This window comes from Trichechus manatus, unplaced genomic scaffold, assembly GCF_000243295.1.
Source record: "Trichechus manatus latirostris isolate Lorelei unplaced genomic scaffold, TriManLat1.0 scaffold00081, whole genome shotgun sequence".
NCBI classification, from domain to species: Eukaryota; Metazoa; Chordata; class Mammalia; order Sirenia; family Trichechidae; genus Trichechus; species Trichechus manatus.
The window spans coordinates 6,584,890-6,605,744 of record NW_004444017.1 but is presented as its reverse complement, the minus strand read 5'-3'; the positions used below and the strand labels follow the sequence as shown (position 1 = coordinate 6,605,744).

General features: G+C 38.6%; 1 protein-coding gene across 2 annotated transcripts in view; it reads right to left on the bottom strand.

The window, feature by feature from the left end:
* Positions 1-18,589, bottom strand: part of BCL2L13 (BCL2 like 13) — an 80,826-nt gene extending 62,237 nt beyond the window's left edge. The window contains exons 1-2 of one of the 2 annotated variants that reach the window (XM_004381220.2): positions 18,450-18,589; positions 9,026-9,196 (exon numbers count right to left, since the gene is read on the bottom strand). In XM_004381220.2, coding sequence (XP_004381277.1) covers positions 9,026-9,146 — 121 coding nt within the window. In that variant the 5' untranslated portion in view covers positions 9,147-9,196; positions 18,450-18,589. The other variant, XM_023735713.1, reaches the window with a different exon arrangement.
* Positions 18,590-20,855: the final 2,266 nt, after the last annotated feature.

The window sequence follows — 20,855 nt, the reverse complement described above, 5'->3', positions numbered from 1 at the left end:
GGTGAATACCTTAAATCTCCTACAGTAGGGGACTGCTTAAATAATTTCTGGACTTTTATTCAGTGAAATGTATGCAGTCATTACAAACAATGCAGGTATTTACTGTCATGGAAAGATGTTCAAATGTTATTAGTTTTTAAAAACATTACAAAATGTCATATATAATATGATCCTACTTTTATAAGCTATAAATTCAAATTTATATTTACTCATAAAATTGTCTAGAGAAACAATTATGAAAATGTACAGTTCATAACATCAGTGATTGGATATAGGACTTTTTCCTTTTTTTACTTTTCTACTTTTGTATATATATCTACACACACGTGTGTGTGCATATTATACATATATGTACATGTATACATATGCATATACAGGTATATACGTATATACATACACACACAAAATACATATAAAACTTGTATAATAAAAAATAAATGTTTTAATTGATTTAATGCCCCCGGACCTAAATACCTCAACTTAGAACAATGGCATCCAGCATTTTCAGAAGTTATGTCGAGTTTCAAAGGCATTATGTGAAAATTTTAAAAGATATACTATATGGTATGACAATTTGTAGGATACCTATTTATTTTAAATACAAGCTCCCCATAAAAATATTATTACTCTTTGATTCAGCAGTTTGACTCTAAAATAAATTAGCAAAAGTAAATGATTCAAATAATGTAAAACAACAAAAAAAGAGCAATATACTATAGAAGCACTCTTAATTGACCTCCACTTAAAAGTGATTTGCTGGATTCAGTGCCTGCTCTATTCTCTCTGTAAAACACACTGAGTATGCCCATAGCAGACTGAATACATGCAGCTAGTACAAAACTTCTATCACATTTTCATAAGCATGTTACATTATTGCTAAGAATCAGTTATTTCTTATCCAACCAGCATATGAAAGTTATACTTGTCACTGTAATTGTGAAATTTATTTAAAATCCTGGACACTGGACTTCCAGGCAACATGGTGCTACAGACAGAAGCACCACGCCATCCCTCCTCAGCAAACATCTGAAAAACTAAGTCAAACAGAGACACACGTCAATTCTGAAACCCTAAGCATCAAATGAACAGATAAAGAACTCAGCCAAGCACTGACTGGAATAAGAAACTGACCAAGAACAGAGAGCGAAGAAAGATACGTGCAGAGTCCCCTGTCAGCTACCGCAGCACAGATCTGCCATCCTGGACTTCTATCAGAAATCTGCGAAACAGGGGTTATGAAAAAGCAGCTTCACAGAGTTTCCAGCTGGAACAGAACAACCGGTAACAAGAGATATACACTTTTCCACCCCCCACCCTTCTTCACCCCCACTCGGCCACCTCTGCTTCCTGAGGCCACAGTCTCTTGGCCAGGAAACACCAGCTTCACCCCGGTGTCCCTTGGATTCCACCTGCCCGCGCTGGCCGGCTCCCTGAGTCCCATTTGTTGGCTGTTGGTGTTGCTTTTTTACGTTTCTTTAGATTTCTTCCTTACCTCTAACCACCCGCCCCACACCTTTCTCTCAATAAACCAGGCTCTGTGCGCCATCTTTGCTTCTTCCTGAAAGGCTGCAAAACACCGCTCGACCGTGAAGCTGCTTCCCAGCCTGTGCTGCCACGCTGGTGGGACCCCCAGGGCTTTTTTTTGTTTGTTCTGATTTGTTCCGTTTTGATTTGTCTGTTTGTTTTTCTTTTCTCGACTTGGGAGCCCCTTCTAACCTTGGCAGTACTGTGCGGCTTGGGAGCTACTCCCTTACTATGTGCAGACGCACAGTGACATCCCTGGGGATATTTCTTTTTTCTTGTTTTTTGTTTCTCTGTTTTGTTTTCTTCTTTCTTTTTTCCGTTTCTTCATTTCCAGTTTCTCGTCTCTCTATACTTACCTTCTCTTCCTGTCTCCTGAATACCTGGCGCTATGTGACACCTCTACCCCTTCTAGTCAGGCTGTACTTCACGGCCTGGGAGCAACTTCCCCAGTCCTAGCACCTGCACTGGTGGGATCCCTGGGTGCTTTTTCTTCCCTCTAATTTTTATTTATTCTTTTTTTTTCTTCTACCCTTTTTTTTTTGTGTTTTTCTAAATTTCTCAGTCTCTCATCTCTCTACTCCAACTGCAAGCTCCCTTAGCATTCTGTTTCTTTGTGTGTATGTTTTTAGCTCCTGTTCCTCTCTCCTCTCTCTCCTCTTTCCCATATCCTTCTAAGCTCCACACATCACAATCTCTCCCCTCCTTCCTGCCTACCTGCACCGTGCGCTGAACATCACACCCCCAAGCAGCACAGGCATGGCCTGCCAGAACCTGCCCTGCACTGATTCCCGGCCTGCCCTGTTGGCCCTGGTATGTGACACAAACAACCCATCCCAGCAACTCCCCTTCAGCTGGACTTGCCCTGCTGTACCATACTTGAGTGACTGACCCTGCCCATTGGAAAAGGAGGTGAAAAGTATTGTGCCCATAGACAAGCAAACAACAAAGAACACACAGCCCACCTGCTCAGACACAACAAAATAAAACAAAAAAGCAGGATGAAACAAACAAATCTACAATCAATAAACGAGGAAAATAACTACTGAATGCCCCGAAGACAGCAGACAATAACAAAACATATACAAAAACAGGACAGGATGGTTCCGGTAGGCATCCAAAATAAAACACCAGATGACTTTCCAGTAGAAGAAAAGGTACTAGAACTACCTGATAGGGAATTCAAATTTCTAATATTCAGAGTTATCCAAGAGTTGAAGCAAAAAGCAGACAAAAATGAGGAAAAAATAGACAAATTCATGGAAAAGGCAGACAAACTCATGGAAAATAGAGACCAAAAAAAGGAAGAATTCAAGAAAATAATACAGGAACAAAATGCTAAAATAAATTCACAACCAGAAATCATACAAAAACAACAATTAGAAATCCAAAAGATAAACAATAAGATTTCAGAAATGGACAGTGTCATAGAAGGGCTGAGGAGCAGGTTTGAAATGATGGAAGACAGGATCAGCGAAATTGAAGACAAACACTTGGATACAACTCTTAGGAAAAATCAGAAAAAAGTACGAAGAAAAATGAAGAAATCCTGAGAATTATGTGAGATAAAATCATGGACACCATTGAAATATGTGCAAAGAGACTTACTAGTTTTATGAAAACCAACTTAAATGCTTTGGAAAGATGCTTTAAAATACCTTATCAAATTAAGTATGGGAGAAACAACCGTAAACAATTGAGGGGAAATTCTAAAAATCTAGAATGATTCTTCAATCAGACTCTTTGATAAGTATCTTAACGTTCTTACTCCACTTGAAAGAAACAAATTGGAAGTCATAATAATAGGTATGGTTTATGCTAGAAAGATGACATGAAATTCCAATCAGACTTGCATTCAAAGAAAAAGCTCTGGTCCTACATCAACAATGGTAAATAAATATATTAATGCTTTAAATAAAAAATTAAAACCTTTTTATTAAGGATTCTCTTTTCAACTTACTTTTTCATATGAAGTCCTACTATCAATCCTAGTGACCTAAGTAAGAAAGCTTTTATGGAAAACCAAAAAATTTTATAGCAGTTATCAATTTAAAAAAAAATTAGAAACCATTTAGACATATGACAATGCAGGAGATTAAGTACACAAATATGTAAATATGTTTTAAAATAGAATTCAGTTAAAAAATAAAAATCACAAATAAATGATTACAACTACATAAAAACTGTACATCTTAATAAAGATTAGAACATAATAGAAATTAAAATAGTTGCTGTGTGAGTTCTGTGAGACTATAAATTAAATATTTGGTATTACATTTTCTTTTATAAGTCTTTAAAGTTATCTTGATGAATTTTGTTTAAATAGTAATATATCTTTGGGCATTTAAAATAATATTTAATTGACAAAAAACAGAACGTACCCACTAATTATATGTAGGTATTTATATAAGCATTGTTAGGATACCTTCTATCACCCAGCCTAACTTTTAAAAAGGATTCCACCATTTCTGAATGCTCAACACTACCCCTTATTGAGGTAGAATGCCAGCAGATAAATAAATAAGAACTACCTCAATGACTACAGTAGGAATTTATGGATAAAAATATTTAAGAAGATGAAGTTTCATCTTAATATCTTATGAAGAAGACTACTTCAGATTCCGGTAACTGTTTTAAGCTTGGTTTGGCAAACTATTTTTAAAAAGGATATATAGAATATATATATACAAAGAATAAAATAATCCCTAAAGCTAAAAACTCTCTAAGTCTATCAGACATATGAATTCATTGTGTAAATCTAATATCTCCGAAATAAAGCCAATTTAAGGAACTTAATTCTACTATAAATTTTAATATAATTCTTTTCAGAATGCTCACTGCTGATATATAGAAACCTGACAGATTTTTGTGTGTTGGGTTTCTATATTATCAGCAATGAGCATTCTGAAAGGGAAATTAAGGAAACAATTGCATTTACAACAACATCTAAAAGAATAAAATACTCAGTAATAAATTTAACCATAACCAAATAATCAGTTGCTGTCGAGTCTATTCTAATTCGTGGTGAACCCACCTGTTGCAGAGTAGAACTGTGCTCCATAAGGATTTCATGGCTGTAACCTTTCAGAAGCAGACAGCCTGGCCTTTCTTCTGAGGCACTTCTGGGTGAGTTTGAATGCCAACCTTCTGGTTAACAATCAAGTGCTTAACTGTCTGCATCAACCAGGCACTCCTAAATTTAACCAACCAAAACCAAACCCATTGCCATCGAGTCATTTCCAACTCAGAATAACCCGACAGGACAAAGCAGAACTTTCCAAAGGGTTTCCAAGGGCGTAACTCTTTCTAGAAGCAGAATGCCACATCTTTCTCCCATGGAGCTGCTGCTGGGTTCAAACTGGCAACCTTTCAGTTAGTAGCCCAGTGCTTTAACCACTGTATCACCAGGGTTCTGAATTTAACCAAGTAAGTGAAAAACGTACACACTGAAAACTAGAAACCATTACTGAAATTAAAGAAGACTTAAATGAATGAAAGGAAATTTTGTGTTCATGGATTGGAATACTTAATTTCGTTGAGATGTCAATACTACCCAAAGCAATCTATACATTCAATGTAATCCCCATCAAAATTCCAACAGCCTTCTTTGCAGAAATGAAAAACCCAATCCTCAAACTTATATGGAAGTACAAGGGACCCCAAATAGTCAAAGCAATCTTGAAAATGAAGAACAACGTAGGAAGACTCATACTTCCCAATCTCAAAATATACTATGAAGCTAAACATACTATGAAGCTGCAGTGATCAAAACAGTCTGATACTGGTATAACAATAGACATACAGACCAATGAAACAGAATTGAGAGTCCTCCAGAAATAACACACACATCTATGGTCAATTGATTTCAACAAGAGTGCTAAGTCCATCCAATGAGGAAAGAATAGTCTCTTTAATAAATGGTGTTGGAACAACTGGATTTCCACATGCAAAAATATGAAGGTGGACGTATACCTCACACCACATATGAAAACTAACTCAAAATCGACCAAGGACCTAAATATAAGAATTAAAACTTCATAAAACTCTTAGTAGAAAACAAATACTTCAGGACTTAGTATTTAGTAATGGGTTCTTAGATATGACACCAAAAGCACGAGCAATAAAAGATAAAATAAGATAAATGAGACTTCATCAAAATTAAAAACTTCTGTTCACCGAAAGACTTTATCAACAAAGTGAAGAGACAACCTACAGATTGGGAAAAAAAACTGTGTTAACTATATATGTGATAAAGGTTTAATATCTTGAACATATAAAGACATCCTACAACTTAACAACAAAAAGACAAACAACTCAATCAAAAAAAAACTGGGCAAAGGACTTGAACAGATATTCACCAAAGAAGAAATACAAATGGCTAGGAGGCACATGAAAAGATGGTCAATGTTACTAGCATTAGGGAAATGCAAATCAAAACCACAATGAGGTATCACTTCACCCTCACTAACATGGCCATGATTAAAAAAAAAGGGGGGGGGGGAGGCGGGGCTAACAAAGCCCCGAAAACAACAAAGACCTGAAAAAACAAGTGAATCAATTATATATGACAATCTAGGAGCCCTGAACATCGAAGGCAAAGTTGAGGAACCGGACTGAGGGGCAGGGGGAGGGAGAAACGGTTTGGAAGCAGTGAGAAGTTGCCAGACCTGACCCGGCCAGAGCCTGAGCCCTTCAGGCCTGATCAGCTCATGGGTGAGTGGTGAGGCAGGCAAGCAGCGGTGCTCGGGAGGCGCGTTTTCCGCACCAGGAGAGACCCAGCCCCAGAGAGTCTATTCACCCACCCAGAACCAGTGAGAAGCAGCCCCCGATCGGCAACAGATAAGTACTTGTGTACAGCCTACAGTGCAGATCAAAAAACAACCCCCTTAGGGAAAAACCTCTCTCATTTACCTCCCCACTCCCTGCTCTGCACTGGGTCCTGGACCGGCTTCAGCAACTGCCAAGTCCCCTGGGTGGGAATTAGGATCCTTCACATGCCCTGAGCCATTCTCCCGGCCTTGGAGAGTGAACAAATTAACAAACGGGAGAAAATAAACTGCCAGCTCCCCTAAGCCAGGAACTCAGGGTGGGCACAGCTCCTTTGCCTAGCACAGGCACAAGGGATCCATGGACTTTGAGTGCCTATCCCCCTGCAGAGACTTGTGTGGGACCGTTTCAACAGTGCAGGCCCTCATTACCGCAGTACAACAGGGTATATACCTGAAGTCTAACTTCAACTGTTTCAGCTGTGAAGTGGCAGGTTCGTGACATTTAACACTGTTCTGCCCATTAAGCAGGGTCTTCACCTACCCACATCAGGGCCTGAGGACTGGTGGCTCCACCCATGCAACCTAGCTGCCTGAGATAGGGGCCCAAGAATAAGAGGTGCCCCCCAGTCCTTACAGCCAAAACCATGGAGTGCTCATAGTCTGGCTGCAAAACCCAATCACCTATGCACTCTAGGGAGCAGGGACACGCCTTCCTCCTGGACACTCAGGGCGGCCATCAGCTCCCTACCTTGCTAAAAGTGTGTCCCCCTGCTGCAGCCAGATGCCTGTGTCTACACCAATCACCTATGCCTGTGTAGGACTGTAAATGAGAGCCTACACCACACACTTGGTGGCTATCTACCTGGGCACCTGAGCTGAATCCATATAGGAGGAGTGGGCAGACTCCTGAGCTCATATACCTAATATCAGATCTAACCACCTGGTGACAGGACATTAGAGCTTCAAAGGTGCCAATAATCAAATCAGCTCATATAAGCAGCCTATTTGGGCATATCAAAACAAACCAAGAAGCTAGGATGCAGTAAGCAAACATAAAATAAATAAATAGAATAACTTATTGCTGGCTCGGAGACAACAGCCAATATCAAATCACATAAAGAGGCAATCCATGATGGCTTCAGCGAGCTCCCAAAATAAAGAATCCACTAATTTTCCAGAGGAGGAAAATTTCTTGGAATTATCAGAGGCAGAATACAAAAGATTAATATACGGAACTCTTCAAGAAATTAGAAAGGAAATTAAGCAAAACGCAGAACACGCAATAGAGGAAATTAAAAAGATTAGAGAAGAACATAATGACAAATTTAACAGGCTGCAAGAATCCATAGAGAGACAGCAATCAGAAATCCAGAAGATTAACAATAAAATTTCAGAATTAGTCTCTCAACAGAAAGTCACACGAGCAGAATTGAGGCAATGGAGGTCAGAATTAGTGAGACTGAAGATAAGGCACTTGACACCAACTTATTTGAGGAAAAATCAGATAAAAGGACTAAAAAAAATGAAGAAACCCTAAGAATTATGTGGGACTCTATCAAGAGGAATAACCTATGAGTGATGGGAATACCAGAACAGGGGGGGATAACAGAAAATACAGAGAGAACTGTTGAAGACTTGTCGGCAGAAAACTTCCCTGATATCATGAAAGATGACAAGATATCTATCCAAGATACTCATCGAACCCCAGATAAGGGAGATCCCAAAAGAAAGTCACCAAGACACATTATAATCAAATGCCAAAAAAAAAGGAAAACAATAGGTGTTGGCAAGGATACTGGTAGAATGAAAAACGGTACAGCCGCTGTCGAAAACAGTTTAGAGGTTGTACTGAGTACAGAAGCCTGACACACAAAAATTCCACAGGACTACCTAGCACATAAACCAGAATTTCAAAAGAACTGAAAGCAGGAACACAAACAGATATATGTATACCAATGTTCACTGAAGCACTATACACAATAGCCAAAAGGAGAAAAAACTTACATGCCCCTCAATAGATGAATGTATAAACAAAATGTAGTATACATAACACAACGAAATATTACTCTGCCAGAAAGAGAAATGAAGTCCTGATACATGCTACAACATGATGAACCTTGAAAACATTACACTGAGTGAAATAAGTCAGTCATAAAAAGACAAATAGTGTACAATCTCACTTATGTGAAATATCTAAAATAGGCAAATGTACAGACAGTAAAGTTTATTAGTGGCTACCAAGAGTGGGAGGGAAGGGAAAGAGGGAGTCACTATTTAGGGGCATTGAGCTTATGTTAAGGGTGATGGAAAATTTTGGAAATGGATAGTGGTGACGGCTGTACAACATGATGAATGTAATTAATGTCACTGAACTGTACACATAAAAAATGTGGAAACAAAAAAATAATGACGCAATTCTAAGCCATGTCTTAAGTGTGAAATCTTTAAAGACATAGATTTCTATTTATTTACATGTATATAGCACATTTTTATCTGTACCAAAACAGCAATCATTTAAAGTATCAAGCTCTTAAAAAGTATTGAAAGAGTTGCATCTGGGTTTTGGAATTGGAGGGTGGGAAAAGATAAGGTAAAGTGTTATTTTTTATAAGCCTATTAGTATTACTTGATTTTATAAACACATATAAATTATTCAGATATAAATTAAAATATACTTTTATATATAAAGCCCTTTTTCCTACTTAGTACCACCATCATTAAGTCAAAGACAATACCTTGGGGTGAGGAAAGATGCTGCTCCTGTAGCTTCTCCTGAGAGAGGAGTCCCAAGTAGCTGAGAACAACATACTTTGTTTCATAGTGAAATCCTAGAGGCACAGCAGTAGAGGACGCCATTGAGTTGGCCAGCAGAACTCCAAAGATATCTACTTAGAGATGTGTAAAACCTAAAAACATAAAACATACTTTTTCAGTTTAAAGGTTATAATATACAAGTATATTTTCCCATAATTAACTCCAATTATTCAACTAGATAAAAAAGTAAATATTTCTCAGACTTTTCTTCACAGTAATCTCAAGAAATGTAAGTTTCATTTACTTACAAGTGGGAATTTATTCAGATTTCAGATCAAAAGCAAATTTCTCTTCCCCTTTCTAAGGAGCCCTGGTGCCCCAACAGTTAAGTGCTCAGCTGCTAATGGAAAGGTTGGCAGTTCGAACCCACCCAGTGGCTGTGTGTGTGAAAGACTGGCGATCTGCTTCCGTAAAGATTACAGCCAAGAAAACCCTATGTGGCAGTTCTAGTCTCTCATGTGGGGTCACTATGAGTTGGAATCTCCTCCACAGCACCCAATAAGAAGTCTCTTTCTAGTTTCTCTGTTTTTACCTATGTGGTGAAAACACTAACTACTTTACCCCTCAAACTCTCCCCTCAGCTCCTCACAGTATATGTTCTTCCTTCTTTTAGTAATAAAACCTCCTAAATTTTAGCTAGGCCCATGGCCACACAGCTGAAGACTACATTTCCCAGAGGAAGCAGGCAAGTCTCTCTAGGGGAAGGGTAAAAGGAAGTGGAAATCATGAAAGGCTTTATAAAGTAAAACCTGAGCCAATGTTGGAACAGGAGGTGTTCACTAATTGAACCAGTTAATAGGACAGGGATGACTGTTAAACATAAAGAAGACTAGGATGAGGTACAGAAAGAAGTCTTTTGAAACAGCATGAAGCAATACAAAAATTAAGGAGTCTGGCATATCTAGATCATAAGATATAAGGGGGCTCAGCAAGAGTAACAACAGTCAGCATTTGGTGTGTTTTGTACACTATGGCATGCTAGGAAGTTTGGATTTTACCCTGGAGGCCAGGAATTATTTTAACTATGTCCATGAATGGGCATTTATGACCTCCCCAAACTGTATGCAAATTCTGTGTGCATGAGCATTTTTCTGGAAAGTCACTCCGTTGGTTTCATCAGATTCTCAAACTACTCCAGGATACAAAACAGATTAAAAACTACTGCAGAACTCTGTAAGGAGTCACTAAAGGATTTGAAATAATGGAGGCATCTTAACAGATTATAGAAAAATCACCCTAGAGGCAGTGTGGAAGACAGAAGGGAGACTGGAGGCAAGAAAACGATTTAGGGAAATATTGGAAATTTTTAAAAAGAAGTATGAGAATCTGAACTGGAGCAGGAATACTGGAAAGAGGGGGATGGATAGGAAAAATGTTAAGGAAGAAAATGCAAAGACGTTAACTAGCAAGGAATCCAAACAGGCTTATGGAAAGCGGTATTACTCCCATTTTTCCAACAATACAGGAAGAGATGGTTTTGTAGAAAAGGATAACAAGTTCACTTTGGGGCATAATGCATTTTAAAGTACCTATGGGTTGTTCAAGGAACCCTGGTGGTACAGTGGTTAAGCAATAAGCTGCTAACAGAGAGGTCAGCAATTTGAACCCACCAGCCATTCAGTGGGAGAAGGATGTGGCAATCCGCTTTACATAAAGATTACAGCCTTGGAAACCACATAGGGCAATTCTGCTCTGTCCTGTAGGGTCGCTATGAGTAGGAACTGACTCTTAAGCATACAACACATGGGTTGTCCAGGTGGAGATGTACAGTAAGTAGCTGGACAAACAGGTCTTAAACTAGGAAAGAGGTCTGGACTGGAAATATAAAATTGTAAATACACTACACAGATGCAAGTCAATGAAATTACTTAAAAAGAGTGGATGAAAAGCAGTTACTGTTAACAGGAAGGAAGTTTCATAATTTCAGGAGGGGAGAAGTAATATAGTTTGAAGAAATATGTTCAGTATACAGTTTCATACTTGGAAAAGGAAAAATTATCTATTGTTTTCAGATTACAAACTATATGAAGTAAAGCACAGTAAATTTTCAATCTTATTTGTATCCATGATTCTCATAAGGGACAGGAGAGAAGAATAACTACACCCCTCTTACCAGAATAGGAGCAAGGGAAATTTTTATTTACCAAAACGGTACATAGGTTAAGAAAATATACGCTGAGAAATACTGGTGTAATCTGAAAAAGAAACATAATTAGAACTCAGAGCAACACTAACATTTATGATGGGGTGGGCCAAAAATGAGAAAAGGAGACTTCTCAGTCTGGATTGGAACAGTCAGAGGTAGGAAGAAAACCAGGAATGAGTGGAGTCACAGAAGCCAGAGGGGCATTTCAACAAGAAGATAGTGAACAAATGTGTCAAATGTAACAACACATCAAGAAGAATGAATAAGGGTGATGAGTGAACAACATGAAGAACACAAGTTAATGTCACTGAACCGTTTATGCGAAGAATGTTAAAATGGCAAATGTTTTGTTACATATATGGTTACAATAAAAAAAGAATGAAAATGGAAAATCAACTGGATTTGGGCATTAGGAAGTTATCTGTGATCTCTGACAGAACAGTTCTGGAAGACTGGCAGGGGCAAGGATAAGAAGTTAGGGAGTGAAGAATGAATGGGAAGAAGTAGGGAAAGTGAGTTTTAGTCTATTCTTTCAAAGAAAGAGTTTATTTTGAAGAGAAGAAAAGAATGGAGGCCAGAGAGAGACAAAGGGTTGACAAGAGTTCATTTGTTTAGTTTTGTTTTTGTACACAATGAAAGAGACTTAAGCCTGTTTATACTCAGTAAAAAAGAAGCCAATAAGAAGTTATAAATAAATATAGATAGCAAGGAATAAATTATGAAGTAAAGTCCTAAAAGAGGGGGAGAACAGATCAAATCAGTAATAATTTAAGCTTTAACAAGTGTCAGTATTTACTAAACCAAAGCTAAAAAGTTTCCTGAACACAACCAAACACTTCAAGGGATACAGTACCAGGGGTGGGGGTCTGGGGACCATGGTTTCAGAGGACATCTAGGTCAACTGGCATAACAAAGTTTAGTAAGAAAATGTTCTGCATCCTACTTTGGTGAGTGGTGTCTGGGGTCTTAAAAGCTAGCTAGTAGCCATCTAAGATGCATCAATTGGTCCCAACCCACCTGGAGTAAGGAGAATGAAGAACACCATAGACACAAGGAAGTATTAGCCCAAGAGACAGAAAGGGCCACATAAACCAGAGACTTCATCAGCCTGAGACCAGAAGAACTACCTGGTGCCTGGCTACCACCAATGACTGCCCTGACAGGGAACACAACAGAGAGTCCTTGACGGAGCAGGAGAAAAGTGGGGTACAGAACTCAAATTCCAGTAAAAAGACCAGACTTAATGGTTTGATTGAGACTGGATGGACCCTGGAAGACATGGACTCTCTGTTAGGCCAAAACTAAAACCATTCCCAAGGCCAACTCTTCAGACAAAGATTAGACTGGACTATGGGACATAAAATGGTACTCGCGAAGAGTGCGCTTCTTAGCTCAAGTAGATACATGAGATTAAATGGGCAGCTCCCATCCGGAGGTGAGATGAGAGGCAGAGGAGGTCAGGAACTGGTTGAATGGACACGGGAAGTTTGGGGTGGAAAGAAAGAGTGTGCTGTCACAGTACAGGGAGAGCAACTAGGGTCACAAAACAATGTATGTATAAATTTTTGTATGAGAGACTAACTTGAATTGTAAACTTTCACTTAAAAGCACGACAATTAAAAAAAGCACAAGGGAAATGTTAAAATATTATGCAAAAACAAAAAAAAGTGTCAGTATTTATATGGTAACAAAAATAAAGAAGTATTCATATTTTGAATAATGCTTTAAAGAAAAAAATTGACATTCTCTAATTTGTTGTATTTAAACTTCTTGAGATTTACCAAGAATCCATATTATTGAAGATACTTTTATTCATTCCCCCGCCAGAAGCCTAAGACTAAGCATAGTTCACCAATTTCTCAAATTTGAGTCTTAGCCTAATGTTCTTCAAATTCTTAGAAATCCCAATCGACAAATTATAAATGCAACATTAGTCATGGATTTCAAAACTTCCCATCTTCCACATTCACTACCTCATTTACAATAAAGTCCTTAGCTCTAGTATATATACCATGTTAATATCCATATCTCCACATATTTGGTGAATCATAATATATTCAAGCATTTCTCAATGATGCACACTTACGGAGAATATCATCAAACTCTAATCATTTAAACTTTAGTATACAGTTTTTAAATTCTAAATGTGTATTTGGCATTCTAGTTATAAACATACCATACCTACAGTATAAAATATTCATTCAACTTCTAATTTAGCTTAAGTTTCCAGTATAGCAATGAAACAGCTCATTCAGGCCTGTGGTTAGGTGATAGGGTAGACAGATCCCAGGAACATTATTATATGTCTAATGTGCTTGTATTAAATTAAATTATAGGACAAAAGAATAGAGAATATGCCAAATGTAAACTCCACAGCACTACTACAGGGCCATGTACACTAAGGGCATCCTGGGAAGAGAGAGTATCCACCTCCCTCGCAACATTCTGCGGTGCCTAAATAGCATATTGCACAATGGGCTCTTGCATTTCTAATACTATAAATAAATTACATCTGCATGACACCTCTATTTCCAAAGCACTTTACCATGTGTTGTCCAGTAATCCTCTATGTTAGAAGGAAAAGGTAACAGCCTCAATTTTATAGATGGAAAAACCAGAATAGACAATCTATTTGCCCAAAATCAAACAGCTAGTTAACAATACAATCACTTGGTTAGATGAAGCCTCTTCATTTCCTAACTCTTAGCCCTTAACCACATTCATTCAACACAAATTTACTGCATGCCTGGCAGTACGCTAGGTAAGAGGAAAGCAGAGATGAAACACTAACACTAGCAGGAAGCAATGGCAAAAAAATAAAGTTGTTTTCCTAATATCAGTTGGTGGTTTTCCTAATATCAAACACTCAGAGAACTGAAATAAGCAAATTTGTCAATTTTGAGAATGGGGAAGGAAAAAAAAAAGATTAGATGAAAGGTAAACATGATCTCGGAACTACCACCCAGGGCTTTCCTGGAAATGGGAGAATGCTCAGGTCCACTCCACTATTGCCTTACCAATACAAGCAGATTATGTTTCATATCTGTAAGACAGGTACTTCAAACTTCTTTTTAAATAATGAAAAGGACAAATTACTTTTACTCTCTAAATTTTACTTAATGGAATCTTTTAGAATTAAATACTAGTTCTCTTGGTATCAAAAAATAATTAAATATATGAATAATTTTAAATATAAAAGTTCATACCTTTTGCATAATTCAAACAAATTACTGAATACATTTATGTGACCCATCTGCTCCTTTCCCTGCCACAGATTTTTAGTTTGTTCAAGTATCTGTCAGCCAGATGGATAGTCTCTGAGGAAGCTTAGGGTAACTTAATCCTTCGTTTTTGCATCAATTTGGTGGCATCTCCGCAACTAACCCCAAAACCCGCTGCCCTCATAGCAACCCTATAGGACAGAGTAGAACTGCCCCATAGGGTTTCCAAGGAGCTGCTGGTGGATTTGAACTGCCAGTCTTTTGTTCAGCAGCCAAGCTCTTAATCACTGCATCACCAGGGTTCCTTTCTGCAACCAGTAGCAAGTAAAACACCATGATCCTTCAGTAACAAATGCAATATCCACAGTGCTACAATAAATGGTTTGCTTTTTTTAGACCAGACTTCATTTATGGATACGAAAACCAAATCCATTGCCATCGAGTTGATTCCGACTCACAGAGACCCTACAGGACAGAGCAGAACTGCCCTATAGGGTTTCCAAGGCTATAATCTTTATGGAAGCAGACTACCACATCTTTCTTCTTCGGAGAGGCTTGTGGGTTCGAACCATCGACCTTTCGGTTAGCAGCCAAGCGCTTAACCACTGCATCACCAGGGCTCCTTTTCAATTATGGATACTAGAGCAAATTCCAGGATGCCAGCACTGATGGTACTGCAGAAGTTAAATAGATACATTTTACCTATGAACTATAACCAAAAGGTATGCAGTGAATATTGAATTCTACTCTAAATTCTTATGAAAAGCAAATTTGCAGCACTATCAGAGCCTTTTGTAGTTTTTTTCCCAAACTTGCCTGATCATAATCATTTTAGATGCTTGTTAAAAACAGAAAATTCCTAGCACCCACTTCAGACATACTAATTCAGAATATCATGCTTACATTTTATTCCTTAACCCTATAGAACAATAATCAAAATACAATTTTTTTTTAGTTAGTAAAATTATTTCAGGAAGCTCTTTGTTTTTCAACCATTTACTTCCACTAAAATAAAATTATAATGTAATAATATTGTTAAATACTCTAGTAACAGAGTTGAACATATCTATAATCCCAGTTTATAGAGAGAAAAATAAAAATCTCAAAATCCACAGATAACTCAGTCATAAATTAAGACTCTGGAATTTTAAACATTAATAAAGTTTCTTGACTACCACTTCTCTAGACTCAAGGCTTACTGGTAGTTTGAGTAGGGAATTTTTTTATTTAATTCCACAAATTAACATGAAATCCAATAACTGCACTTTCTAATCCATGTTTTATTAGTTCCTAGAGTCCTGTCGACTTGACAACAACATGGAATCCTAAGACTTTCTTCAAAAGAAGTAAAATTAAATAATCCTAATAAAGATTGTGAAGTTGCAAATTCATCCCACCCACCCGTGAAATGCAACTCAGTGTCATTTTTAAAACTCAGCAGACAGTAAGTACCGTTATGCAGACTCTCTTCTTCCAACTGAACATGCATGCCTAATTGAAATACTCTAGTTCAATCTTGTGTTTAGAGCTGTCCCCAAAATATTTTCACTCAGCAGTTGGCATTTCCAGGTAATGTATACAGAAGGGAATGCCTCACTGTCACCTCTTCCCACACACACACATACACAAAATCTGACTTTTGCAACAGGCTAATTAAGCTTCCCATTTATGTGTATATAGCTTGTGGACATAAAATTCCACATAAACATAACAGTCATTAAAGACATAAATTCAAAATAGACATAAAATTTACTTCTTTCCACTCCCGGGTATACCCAAGAGAAATGGCAACACATGTCTACACAAGAACTTATACACAAATGTTCATAAGAGCATTACGTATTCATTACTAATAAGAGCCAAGACGTAGAAATAACCTAAATCAATTGATGAATAAATAAAATGTGGCATACGCATACAATGGAATATTATTTGACCATAAAAAGGAAATAACGATACATGCTACAAAATGGATGAATCCTGAAAACATTATGCTAAGTCAAAGAAATCAGTCACAAAAGACCAAATATTGTGTAATTCCATTTCTGTGAAATGTCCAGAACATGCAAATCTATATACAGACAAAAAGTAGATTAGTGGTTGCCTGGGATGGGGAGGGATGGGGTGAGGGGCAGGCATGGGGAATGACTACTAATGGCTATGGTGTTTCGTTTCAGAGTAATGAAAATGGTTGCACAACTCTGTGAATATACTAAAAATCACTGTATTATACAACTGATAGATTGTATGGTATGCTAATTATGTCTCAATGAAGCTATTAAAAAAAATCAGCTACTCTGAAAATGCCTCCCCTTCAACTCTGTAATATACATTAAACAAGAACTCGGTGACTATTTATTTCGGTTAAGATATGAATCAAAATCATGTATGAAAAACAGTGATAAAAAGCAGCATGGTGGGTACTAAGTGTTTAAAAATTGTTTCGTATGTCTAAAATATTTTAAAAAAATATTTTTAAAACTATTATTATTGCTGCAAATCACTTGTTCTAAAGGCTTATTATGTAAGGTATTTAATATTAATAACATATATTAACTGACTTACTAACTGATGAGCTAGTGAACACACTTTTCTTTACAAAACTGGTTGGACTCAACCTTAAACGAGGAAAAAAAAAAAAAAACCTGTTGACGTCAAGTTGATTCCGATTCATAGCGACCCATCTTAAATCGAATTCAACTTCAATGTTACATTCCTCCATAAGAAAATGAGTCATTTAAAAAACAATTCAGAATAGTACATGGCCATTCAGAGTAAAGAGGATTTACAAAACGCTTAACTGCCTATTATCAAATGAACAGTACTTATTCACAATGGCTTAAATATTTTCAGTCTGCAGGATATAAATGTGCAGGTACAAGTGTCCAACTGTGTATAGGAAGTCTAAGCAGTTCACACAATACTTGCTTAATTTTCTGGGGGTTAAAAAAAAAAAAAAGGCACCAGCAGGGTGTGGCAACTCATCCAAGGTCACACAACAAGTCAGGGCAGAGATCAACATTCTGGTTCATACCAAACCTCCAGGGAAAAATCCTACTGACAATTTTGCAAAAAGATTTTGTTTGTTTTGCTTTAAACCATAACGCCAAAAAAGGGGGGAGGGGGGCAAACTGTCAGCTCAGTTCAAGACTTCTAAATCGAGACAGAGAGGCAGCGATTACGGATAAACAAACAACTTGTGCCGCGAGTGGTTAAGAGCTAAACAAAGCTACTATCAGTAAAGAGCATGTGAACAACTAGCCGGATTCATCCGATTTTCAAAAACATTATGCTAAGTGAAAGAAGTCAGCCTCAACTCAAAAAGTCTAGGAAGTCTCCCTTATACTCGGTTAGGAAGGAAAGAAACTTGGATCTCCTTATCCTCTCCTTGGAATGTTCCGAGGAAACAAGGACTTAGTATGAACCGTATTGCCTCTAAGAAGGCAGGTTTTTACGAAAAAATACTCGGTGTCAGAACAGCAGTGAATTTACAATAAGAAGTGCAAGATTTCTAACAATCTGTGAGAATGAACGACTGACTGAGCGGATCTATACTCATTCCAAGTGAACTGCATGAAAACCTTTTCCGAGACCAAGAGAAGTTCACGTTCGTTCTGGTCCTAAAAATGGAGCCCACTTTCCACGTGAAGATATTTGTGGGGAAGAACGACGGTGCAGAGAATGGGCGAAGTTCCTACGCCTCAGGCAGCCCAGTCAGGGAGAAGCTCCGCTCAACATGCGTCCGCGGTGAGACCATGCTGGACAAGTCTGGTTATAATGAAATGGAGCCCTTGGCTTCGCGAACTCTCAGGCGAAGGGACGTCGGCACATACACACACAGTCTCTCTCTCTTTCACTCACGCTTCGCTGGGGCCACTGGGGAGCCAGTGGGGTCGGCAGAGTCTCCGGACACCGTCCTACTGAGGTGAAACTGTCTCCTCGCCCAGCTCTGCGTGCCCAGCACCCCACTCCCCTCACCTGGCCCTGGCCCCTGCCTCAGAAGAGATGAAAGAGGCGACAGCAGCGGCAGTTGCTTCCGACAGGGTCCCCCAGCGGTCGTGCCTGCTTCGACCCACGGCCCTAATCTACCGCCGCCGCCATCCGTCACCCCCAGCGTCAGGGCGGGCCGAGGACGCCGAGGAGCGCGGGAAAGGGGCGGTTCTGTTCTCCCAAACGGAAGCCGGGACAGCTGAGGTCGCGCAGATCTGACCCGGAAGAGCCCACCCCTTCTAGCCCGCTCTTCCCTGGAGTCGTTCGAATCTATGATTCATGGGATTTCGGAGGCGCCCTCTCCCCAAGTCATTTCCGGTCACAGAGGGCTAGGAGAAAGAGAGGTGGAAGTACTGGAGAGCCAATCGCAGTGCGGGGAGTGAGACTAGAGGTTCCGTCCGTGCAAAGGAGCATTGCTGCGTCCACAGAATATGTTCAGTTCTACAAATGTGTATTGAGCTTCGAGTATGTGCAAGCAAGCGGATTATATAAATGTCAAGAGAGTCTCGAGTGCTGCGGGATTTGCACCAACTTGTCAGGGTAGATAGTCCTTGAATGTTGGGGAATATTTCCAAGGGGATGATGAGGGGGTAGGATAGAGAGAGCTTTCTAGGCAGAGGAAACTTCTTGAGCAGAGGCACTATGGCAATAAAGGAAGCCTTCGGTACTAATCGATTTTGAATAGAGGATAGGAGGATAGAGAAGTTAAGGCTGCGGTGGAACCCTGTGTTCCCAGCACCTAGTACAGTACCTGGAATATACTATGTGCTTAAAGGATATTTGTATACTTGAATCGAAGCGTCCTTTGGGGGAGTCACTGAAGGCATCTAGGGGAGAAGGTATAGTATCTAAACCACGTTTTAGGGGGAGTCACATCAGCTGTGGTGTAGATGAGTCGAGTTGGAACAAAGGGTTGAAGACAGGGAGTTAGGCTGTTGTTAAGAAGCCGATGAGAAGTGATGAAGGCCTGATGGGGAGTGTCTTAGTTATCTAGTGCGGCTGTAAAAGAAATACAAGTGGATGGCTTTAACAAACAAATTTCTTCTCTCACAGTTTAGGAGGCTACAAGTCCAAATTCAGAACACCAGCTCCAGGGGAAGGCTTTCTCTCTCTGTTGGCTCTGGGGGAAGGTCCTTGTCATCATTCTTCCCCGGTCTTGGAGCTTCTTAGCACAGGGACCCAGCCAAAGGACTTGCTCCCTCCTGCATCTTCTTGCTTGTGGTAATGAGGTCCCTGTCCTCTCTGCTCTCTTCTCTCTTTTATATCTCAAAAGAGATTCACTCAAGATATAACCTAATCCTGTAGATTGCTTTGCCTCCTTAACATAACTGCCTCTAATCCTACCTCATTAACATCATAGAGGTTAGGATTTACAACACCTAGGATAATTACATCAGATCAGAAAATGGAGGACAACTACACAATATTGAGAATCATGACGTAACCAAGTTGACACACATTATGGGGGGAAACAATTCACTCCTTAACAAGCAGTGACTGCTAATGGGTACAGAGTTTCTTTTTAGGGTGGTAAGAATGTTCTAAAATTGATTGTAGTGATGGTTAGGTAGCTAAATGGTGAATTAAATGATATGTGAGATAGCTCAATAAAGCTGTTAAAGAAGGAATGATAAAAACCGGAACTGATAGAGAGATGGTGGAAATGAAGAGAAGATTGAGATGGATGTCATCGGATGCTTTAAACCTGAGTGACAGAAAATGTTGGTGCCATTAACAGAGAAATAGGGAAGAGATTTGCCAAGAAAAGGCTTAGTCAGCCTCTAAGAGGGTTGGAAATAATTTCCTAATACTATCTAATATCCAGCCCGTATTTACATTTCCCCAATTGCCCAAATAATTCCTTCATAGCTGTTTTCTTTTTAAGCCAGGATTTAATCAATTTGCATGCATTGCATTTGGTTGTTACCTTTTATTAGTCTCTTAAATATTTTTTTTTAAATGACATTGGCTTTTTGAGGAGACCAGATGTAAAGGCTTGATTAGATTCAGATTAAACATTTCTGGAAAAAAGTTCTTCATAGGTTAGGCTGTGTACTTCAGATTGCATTATATAGGAGCATTTAATGTGTCTGGTGTCCCATTATTAGTGATGCTAAATTTGATCCTATTCCCCAATAACGTTTCACCTAATATTTTTAGCATTCATTTATTATTCTTGCCTAAATAATTTTCATTGAACATTGAAAATAGTGATTTCCTAATTCTATTTTTCTACATTTCTTAGCTGGCATTCTGTAAATAAGAGCTTTTTTTTATTTACAGAATCAACTGGGGATTAATTGCCATTGCTCCTGGAAAAAAAAAAAAAAAGCAGACTAAATACTTAAGCATTTCTTGTAATTACCAATTTTCAGAGTATAGAGTTAGTGTAAT